The 10210-nt window shown below is 40.8% G+C and overlaps 1 protein-coding gene across 3 annotated transcripts in view; it reads left to right on the top strand.

Moving 5' to 3' along the window:
- RAB11FIP1 (RAB11 family interacting protein 1) overlaps positions 1 to 8783 on the top strand; it is a 30012-nt gene extending 21229 nt beyond the window's left edge. For all 3 annotated transcript variants that reach the window (XM_079140510.1, XM_079140511.1, XM_079140512.1), the window contains 2 exons: positions 601 to 709; positions 6309 to 8783. In XM_079140510.1, the coding sequence (XP_078996636.1) occupies positions 601 to 709; positions 6309 to 6527 (328 nt within the window). In that variant the 3' untranslated portion in view covers positions 6528 to 8783. The remainder of the gene's footprint in view (positions 1 to 600; positions 710 to 6308) is intronic.
- The last annotated feature ends 1427 nt before the right edge of the window (positions 8784 to 10210 follow it).

Below are 10210 nucleotides of genomic sequence, written 5' to 3' on the forward strand. Positions count from 1 at the left end.
GATTTGGAATTCTCCAGTTGCAGAAATGTAGTGTGACCAGTGTATTAAGTCTCAGAAACGACTGAGATAGAGCAGTAGAATCTAGTGGTGTTGAACAGCTGGCACATTTGTTCTGAACTTGTTCTTTACTGCAGAAGCATAGAGAGCTCTGCAGAGAGTTCTTCAGTGGAGGCCTAGGCTATAGTTACCACCAAAATTAAGATACTGTCTTCTTTCTTCTTCTTCTTTTTTTAAGGCTCTGGGGATTGAACCCAGGACCTTATGTATGCCAGGTACACATTCTGCCATTGAGCTACACTGCTAGCATGAGACTGTCTTTTCATCCCTTCTAACACTCATAACAAGACTAAAGGGCTCCCAAGGACATCCAAACACCCGGTGAAGGATGTGCTTTGCTGGCTTTCTTGTGGCTGCCTAGTCCTGCCTGCTTTCATTTCCACAGGAACTGAGACCTTGGAGTATATGCTGGATGGAGGTGTAAACAGTGTCACTACTCTCCCACCCTCTTATCTGACTTGCTGGCTGCCATCTTTAAAATGGGCTATTTCTTGGTTTTGTGGTTACAGAAAGGCTTAAGGGTCCTTTCCCCCTTCTCTTTAGACTTCACCCTGTGAAACCAATGAATACAACAGCCACCAAGATTGCTAACTCCAGCTTGGGAACTGCTACCATCATCAATGAGAACTTGATCAACGAAGCCATGATGAAGGTATGTGTTTTAAGGAGTTGCCATGTTAGTTAGGGATCTACAAAACAGTCATGTCCAGGCTCATGGAGTCACACACCTGTACTCCTAGGAGGCTCAGGATGCTGAGGCTGGAGGTTCACTTGAGCCTTTGGATAGCCTAGAAGCCCTCTACTGGATGGATAGTTACTTTTTCTCTTAAAGTTACCTATTCATGGTTGAAATTGTCTCAGTATGACTGAAACTGGCATTTCTTCTTATTTACTTTAAATTTCTATGTTTCAAAGTGCTGGGGATTGAACCCAAGAACTTGCATATGTTGGGCAAGTGCTCTATCACTGAGCTACATCCCCAGCTCCTGGTACTTCTTACTGAGAAGAAAATGTCCCCACAATCTGGCCCGTTCAAGTCGGTTGCTTTCTTTTTCCCCATGTTTCCTTTTTATCTTTTGGCAAGAATATAAAATTCTTGAATTGTGATTGTTGCTTAGATGTACTTGTTTTATAACTTTATTTTGAAATAATTTCAAATATAAAAGAAGTTGCAACAATAGTACAAAGAACTCCTGTATGCCCCTTCTCTGGATTCACCAGTTCTTAACAGTTGACCAGATTTGCTTTTTCATCCTTACCCTCTCTGCTTTTTCTCCTTCCCCTTCTCCCTATATGTATATATACAGACACACATGTAACTTTTTGTCTAAACCATTTGAAAGCATGTTGTATACATTATGCCTTTTTTTTTAACCCTTAAGTACTTAAATGCATAATTCTAAGGACAGTCTATAAACTTAACATTGGTACAATACAGTTTTCTCGTCTGTAGTACATATTTCAGTTTCTCCATTATCCCAATAGTGACCTATTTAGTTATTTTAGTAGTTCAGGATCACTCACTGCAGGTAGTTGTCTCTTCGGTGTATTTTACTCTAGAATAGTTCCTAAGGTTTTTTTTGTTTTGTTTTGGCGGGTTTTTTTGCACTGGGGATGGGACCCTGGGCCTCGAGCATGCTGAATGTGTAGTCTGCCACTGAGCTGAACACCAGTACTCTTTTTGTTTTAAAATCTGAAGGATTTAGAATACTGCTGTGTTGCAAAGACCTGGTCTTTGACTCATTATCACACAAACTGGAAGAGAATGGTTTACAGAGAAACAGTGACCTTCAGTGGGCAAGGACATATTGTATTTCAAATATGTGGAGAGAAACTTCCTACTGATCATTGGGAACTGATTATTTATTTCTATAAGTCTGTAGAAATAAACTTTATTGAGCTGGGGGTGTAGCTCAGCAGTAGAGTGCTTGCCTAGCATGTGTGTGTCCCTGGGTTCCATCCCCAGCACTGCAAAAAAAAGATTAAAAAAAAAAAAAAAACTTTTTATCTTAATTCAGGCAGCTATAAAGTTTCATATAGTCATAGGTCTTTTAATTCCTTGGACTCCAGGGCATCATTTTGGTTTTTGAAATAAAAATCTCTACTTGTGACACTGAACTTTGTTGTTGTTGTTGTTGTTGTACTGGGGACCAAGGCCTTGGGCATTCTAGGCAAGCACTCTACCACTGAGCCACATCCCCAGCCCCTGAAAGCATTTTTTTAAGTGCTAGGTGTTGTTACTCCCTCTGTCTTCATTGTACTCCTGCCATGAGGAGCTGGGATAAAGATGCTCTGAGACTGGAGATCTGAGCCTTCAGCAAAAGAGACTGAACAGTGATAACTAATTATTGCTGAAAACAAGGTAGCCTCATTCAGCCCCCTTGCCCTCTCTTCCCTGGTAGAACATGGCGACAGGGCAGGTGGTAGGCACTGTTCTCCACATTACCTACAGTGACCAGACTGAGTACCTACTATATTTTAGCTCTAGCTTAAAAATGTATACTTACTATAAAACGACCAGCTCTGCTTGGCTGGCTTCTGTGTGATTGTTGCAGGTCAAAGCAGCAGTAACTGTCTTCCTGGTGTTAATAACATTTACCAGGACATCAGGTGAAAGAAAAACATAAAGGTGACCAGAATGAAAATTGGAGTCATATAGCAGCCTTACATCCCCTCTTCCTTTCACTGCGAAGTTCTTTGTGGCTCTTTCTGGTTTTGCTTGTTTATTTTGGTGCTGCAGGTTGAACCCAGGGAGAAACAGACACCTTGTTTTGAGGAAATTGAAAAGATTCTAGGCTTCCATTTTATTTACTCTTCAAAGCTCATTTAATCAGAGGTCTATCTCCTGGAACTGATTAATGGAGTGACTTGCCTCAAAACAAAAGCAACACTACTTATTTTGCCCTGATATGTACACCCTACTGCTGCCCCTCTGCCTGCCTCTAATCTTTTGGTCCTGGACCCTCCCTCATAAATATTCTTTGTAAATGTGGAAAATCCCCTGGAGACTATACTATTGGTCTGCTATATAATAGACACTTTGTACTAGGCATAAAGCAGTATTTATAAAAAATAAGTACTCTTAGGAATGTTGCAAAATAAGAGAGAGGTTAGGGAAAGAAATTGCACAGCTAAACTTAGGGAAGCCTAGTTCATCATTATACAGTGATTTTCCCTTGGCTATTGTTTCAGGGCCTCCATTCTTCAGAGATGATTTCTAATTAGGACTGTGTTGTTTACCCAGGTGGCTTTAACACTTCTGTTTTACAATAATAAAGACAACTAGATCCTAAAATCTTCTATTATATTACATGGAAAAAGTTGGGTATGCATTTGACTGTATGTCATTATTGCAACTATGTAAAAAGCAAAATCCAGTGTAAAGCTGGATCCCAATAGGAAATACATGACAATGAGCACCGTTCTTTCTTGTATTAGTGGGTGTTATCTCTGTGCCTCTTCCTCTCTCTGACCCTTGCTCACTTTTTGAAAGGCTGGATTGCATTATAATTTTTCTTTTAAATCACATAAATAGGATTGCCAAATGATTTCAAAATCCTGTATATCTTTCCTTTTGATTATAGAATCGAACTTAAAGAGCTGGTTGACAGTTTGTATGAAGTATCTTAAGTGTGTTTGCCTTTTCAATTCTAGGTGTTTATCTTAAGGAAATATTTAGAGATATGACCAAAGCTGTAGGCTCATGCATTTTAATAAAAATTTTATATGTAATTGGGAAAATCGAAATAACAAAAGAGATGGTTGAAATATAATGGAATTTTAATAATCTATGAAAACAATTTTAACTAAAATTTAATGATGGGAAATGCTCACAAAATAGTAATAATAGAATACTATACGCCTTATGAATCTAACCCTGTGAGACAGATATTCCTTTTATAATTAAAAAATATCATTATTTATTTATTTATTTATTTTTCGGTGCTGGGGATTGAACCCAGGGCCTTGTGCTTGCAAGGCAAGCACTCTACCGACTGAGCTATCTCCCCAGCCCTATTATTGTTATTTTGAGGAGAAATAAATCGATTGATTATAGTGCTGGAGATTGAACTCAGGACCTTGTGAATGCTCAGCTTCTGAGTTTCACTCCCATCCCAGGAAAAAGATTTTTTTTTTTTGGCCTCAAAATAAAGTAAAAAATGGGTTGAAAACATAGGTCAGTGGTAGTGTGCCGCTAGGCTTAAATTCCAGTACTGCGAAAACAAAAAACCTTTGAGGGTATATTCTTGGCCCTTATTTACAAAGATGACTTTTTTTTCCTTGATACAGACTATAAGTGGACATGGGACTATTTGTGTGGTAAAATACACATAATCCCATCTCATCATTTTTAAGGTAGTGTGGTAGTGTTAGGGACATTCATATTGTTGTGCTACCAATCTCCAGAACTCTTCCATACATACAATTTTTTGAATATAGTTTTGGAAGTCACAAAAAGAGTGACTAGGCTGGGAGTATAGCTCAGTGCAGTGCTTGCCTGGGGTGTGATAAGCTCTGGGTTTGATCCCTAGCACTGAAAATGAAAACAAAACACTAACTGAGGTACAGAGGAGATGCCCTAGGAATGTATGCTTTCAACCAGCTAAAATAATGAGGGATTAAGGGAGACGCAGGTTTCAGAAGTAGTCCAACATCTCATTTATTTATGTACAATCTGAGTTGGGTTAAAACCCACTCTGTATATGCACATGTCAGTGTGTATTTCTAAGTTAGTATTGCAGTCATGAAGTTTTGTTCCTGGTCAAAGTGGGAGGGATGGGATTCCAAGTCCAAATTCTGGCTTGCATGCAAGCAGTTTACTTCACTGACTGTGTTGGGCTTCTGTTGGGTAATTGAACAGTGAGTGTTGATTTTGCCCTTGACTTAGCTTCTTAAAACCTGGAGAAGGCAGTTTCTTAGCCTTCCTAGTAGTTAGTGAAACTGTTAGACCCTCAGGGCAATGAAACTGTTATTGCTTGAATTCTATAGGCAAAAAATCATCTTGTGGTTGCTCCAGGATCTTGTTTCCTTAAAGTTGTAAATCTCTTAAGCCGACCAGAAAAGTCACTTATTTCTTTCTTCATGGAGACTTGGTACAACTTGTACTTCTTTTTAATCTACATTTGTTTCCTTGTGGTTCAGGCTTCTTGGCTTGTGGTTGAACTCCTGTGGTCCCAGATTATAAATGCTGATAAGGAAGAGCAACACAGCAACTGTGCAGGGCTCTTGCCCTCATCAGGAGTGGGAACATTCAGCTCTGGGACGGGCCACTGTGTACCCAGAGGGCATGTCCTAGATGGCTGCCAGTGATGACTGTGGCCTAGTGGCACTTGGCTTTGACCGCATATTTTTTGAGATGAAGTGACTTCAAGTGGGGTCTTTGAGTGGCCACTGCATTGACCTAATCACCACATTCTTCTCAGTGTAGCTTAGGTAGAAGCAGGCCATCTGGGATGACCAGTGTTCTGTTATGTTGGCAGGAGAACACCTTCCTGCACCCTCTCTTACATGATTCTTCATAGTCCCCCTCTTCCTTGGTGCTTGTCTCCAGCCCTGCATTGACAGTACACACTCTTTGGGAGGATTGAAGTCCTCCAATGATTACTTTTTTTTTTTTTTTATATGGGGGTCTCACTTGTGGGCTCAAGAGATCCTCCTGCCTCAGCCTCCCGAGTAGCTGAGACTACAGGTTTGCGCCATCATACCTGGCTAATTTCATTTCTTTTTCCTTTTTTTTGCTTGCAATGCTGGTGATGAGACCTAGGGCCTCCAGCATGCTAGGCAAGTGCTCTACCACAGTTGTTCAACTCCTAATTGTGGAAATAATTTTTGAAACCCCCAAACCAAAGTCAAGTCCAGATGTTTGTGATCTGTGAGCCTAGTGTGGTTTTTACTGTTTTTCTTTTGCAGTGCTAGGGATCAAACCTAGGACCTTGCACATGATAGCCTCTACCACTGAGCTACACCCTCAGTCCCTGTTTTTTTTATATTTTTAAAAACCATTTTAAAAAACCCCAAAACTAAATAAAACATGCAGTAGAGTCCATATATGGTCCACAAAGTCTAAAATATTTCTTACTCGCCTCTTATAGAAACTTCATCAATCAACAACCTGTTTTTACTGTGCATTGAAAACAGAGTTTCAAGAGACTTAGGTCACTAATAAACATTTTCCTCTTTTGTATCCTTTTAAATATTTGATATCTATGCTGATTTTTATAATCTTTCCCCCATTTCTCCCTTCTCCAAAGAAATACAATCCTTCGGACCCTGCCTTTGCCTATGCACAGCTGACTCACGATGAATTGATCCAGTTGGTCCTCAAACAGAAGGAAACCATAAGCAAAAAGGAGTTTCAGGTTCGAGAGCTGGAAGACTACATTGACAATCTGCTTGTCAGAGTCATGGAAGAAACCCCCAACATCCTCCGAATTCCGGCTCAGGTTGGCAAAAAAGCAGGAAAGATGTGAACTGCAGAGAATAAAACACTGAGATGTTTTTGTGAGTTTGTTTCCACCTGCTCTTGAGGTCAAGAACATGGTATGCCTGATAATCAGCCAACAGACTCCAAATCACCATCTCCTTTGTGTGTTATCTGTCAACAGTTAATTCTACCAGTTGAAACCAGGTTAATTATTACAATGAATCTTTTGCTGTACATTCCCAGGGTTTTATTTTCAGATGCCACCGTGCCTTAAACTAGGTTGTAAATATTTTATGCACACCAGAAACATGGTCTTAAGAACTAATCCTGAGTCAGAGATTCAGATGGCACCAGAGATACTAATATCTTTTAACAGTGGGGTTGTCTTTCTTTGATATTGAGCTTTTTCAAATACATATCTCCAGCCATTACAGTTTGGGGTGAGATGAGAAAAGGACTGTGCAATTGGTGCTGTTATGTGTTTTTGTCTTGGCCTTTAAGCAGCTCAGGTGTAGCTTTTTGGTTGCAGATATTGAATTCTGATACCATGTAAACTTACCATACTTCTCAGACTTGCTTCTTGTTTCTTTCTTTTTCTTTTTTCTTTCTTTTTTTTTTTTTTTGACTGGAGCAGTCATTTAGGGAAATCCTCTTGAGTGTGCCTTTTAGATTCTGAACAAACCAACTCTTCTAAACATCAGATTCCACTACTCTCTAACCTTAAAATATCCATAGGTCCTTTCTCTTGGGGATGCGAAAAGTAGAATATGGGACTTAGAGAATCACTTTTCACTCAACTAGGGAAAGTTGGTCAAAGTCAAGGTTCCTACTGGCTGCACTGCCCTCATCAGTGCCTTGATAAGGGATTAAGTGATCCAAGCTCTTACTAAAATAGTTCTAACAGGTATAGAATAGGTAAGATTGCTTTGGCCATTCCGGCCTGTGCCTTTGCTTGGCTTGCTGTTTTCCTTGGCAGCATTTCCTGGAGGGGTGCCAGGACCCACTGACTCCTCAAGATGAATAAGGCTGGGGCTGGGGTATAGCTCAGTGGTAGAGCTCTTGACTAGCATATGCACGGTCCTGGGTTCTGTCCTCAGTACCTCAAGGAAAGAGGAAGCAGGAACCTTTAATCTTGTGGGTCATGAGAAACCACAGACCTGGACCCTGAAGGGCTAGAGATGCATCCATATGACTTGTCCTCTAAATACTGCATGTCACTGCCTGAAAGGAAACCCAAGTTACGCCCAGAATATTGCAAGAGTTGATGTGCAGGGCTTAATTTAATTGATAAAATTTAAAAACAGAACAGAAATGCTTTGGTCTTTAAACCATTGCTTCTTTTTTGTTTTCCTTCATGAACAGACTCACAGGCATTTTACACCCTTGTTAGAAAATTGCAGACAGGGGCTGGGGATGTAGCTCAATGCAGAACATTTGCCTACATGTGGGAGGCCCTGGGTTCCATTCCCAGCACCAGGAAAAAAAATTGTGGGGAACAAGGAAGATGATACTTATTTTTGGATGACTATATTTTAAAAATTAGACTAATACATATTTTTTTTTAAGCTAGGTACCTGCATCCTTTGTAACTCAGCACCACTTCAAGTTTTTCAGGTAATTTCACTGTTGTTCACTTCATATTGGAATTAGAGCATTTCATGTTGCTCATTTTTTCCCTCCTGATTACAATGGAGTCTCGTCAAATCCTGACATCGCTCCTCGGGAAGAACCATCAGAGGTCAATGGCATGGGCATGGGTTGAGATGGTGGCAGTAATTAAATGGAGACTCTCTTCTGCATATGCCCTCATTTCAGTGAGGGCAAGAAGCAAGATGAATGGCAGCAGAATCTCTTCAGGATTGTGCTTGCTGCAGCCTTGGTTCTATTAGAGCACTTTAATCTGAAGGGCGATATTGTAACTTGATTTATCTAATTAGCTTGTAGTGATCCACAACTATTTTATTTTATTTAATTCTCTCCTGTAGCACTGGGGACCACTGTAAACTTCTCAGATGCCTTGGATGTTTGTAGTGCTGTGAAATGTATTGACATGCCTCTAAAGGAAACTGTATATCCACTTGAACTCTGGAAATGTACATGTATATATTTGTTCTGCATCATGTTTTTTTTTTTTACTTGATATAAATGTATTTTACTGTGATAACCCAAGTGCACTGGGAGGCAGGTATGTGCTGGATGGTTTCTCTCCCTTGAAAGAGCTAGTGTGGGGACCTGCATGGGACCTGAGAGCTTTGGAGATATCTGCTGCTAGGAACTTGGGTATGTAACTCAGTCAACATTGGAGAAGGACATCTGGGTAGAGGAGTGAATTCCTGTGCTCTGAAATGCCACTTGGGAACTCTGAAGAATGAAGGACAATTTACTTCAAGGGTGTCTGGCTTCTGCCCCTGCTGGAAAAACAATTCACTTTATAGCATTCCTTGTACCTCATAAAATAGATAACCTAGAGGTCGTTCAGTTACTAATTGTCCCTGACTCAGTTAGGGGCTGTGGGAGGGGACTTACCTAAGAACAGCTTTAGCCTGCTCTGAGCCATTAGCAGAAGTTGGTGAATTGGAGCACTGGAGCAGTCTCTAACTGGCATAGGCCTAAGGACATCCATCCATCTGCGCAAGGAGAGCTGGCATTTGCACGAACCTGCAGCAGATGCTAATACCTGACGGGCTCTGGGAGGAACTGTGCCCCACAGAAGTGGGAGAAGCTCTCTTCTTGGCCTTACCTGGTTTCCTCCAGAAACAACAACTAGGACTGGAGGGAAGCATCAGCTTAAAAACCAGTGAACTTTATTTGGAGGTCAGCTTTGTGAAAAAAATGTCAATCCTCGGCCTAGTTGTTTCATATCATCTCATTCCTTGGGTTTTGCCAGCTGTCCTGCCTTTTTATTCCAGTGTGTTGACCTCATGGAGGCAACAGAAGGTAGGAGCAAGCAACTGCCCTTTGCCATGTTCTGAGCTATGGACCCAGAGTGGAGGGTTGTGCATGTGCACCTGCATCAATCAGAGGCAGCCCTGTGGTTGCCAGCTGGGCTTCCAGTGGGCATTCTACAGGGCACAGAGGGTGGAAGGTCCTGACACTTTGCCACATACTGTCTCAAAGGCCAGAGGCCTTGTTTATGTTGAATTTTGCAAGACCTTTCTCCCTGGGTTCCTACTCCCAATCAACCTTCTTTTGTTTTCTCTTGGTGCTGGGGATTGAACCCAGGGCTTCGCACATGATAGTAAGTATGTGTTTTACCACTGAACTGAAGCCCATCTTTTTCCTTTTTTAAGACCTATTAATTAATTGACTTAGATGGGGACCTTTGCCTTCTAGTTATCCACACCAACCTCAACTCTGTATTCTCCATTTCTACCATGTGAGTTACTGAGTTGACTTTCCCTTTCCTCCAATTAAAATCACCCAGAGGTTTTGGATTACAGAATAACTATTTCCTGCTTTGTTACTTTGGGATTTTTAAATTTCTTTGGTCTTATTTTTTAGAAGTAACTGAAAATTTCCTATAACACTAAATAAAATGGTACTGCCTTTCAAAGATTTGTGCCTGTACTTTAATATGGGTGTGATAAAAGTTTCTTCTGTCTTCTGGAAAATCTCTCTTATAGTTGTGTGTGTGACTAGTTTCTCATCCCATGAGGGTCTCTCACTTGGATTCCTGATGCTGCCACTTTGCTTGATGCCCCAGGGTCCCCAGGCCCTAGACACACTCAT

Source organism: Sciurus vulgaris (genome assembly GCF_902686455.1).
Source record: "Sciurus vulgaris genome assembly, chromosome: 5".
Lineage (NCBI taxonomy): Eukaryota > Metazoa > Chordata > Mammalia > Rodentia > Sciuridae > Sciurus > Sciurus vulgaris.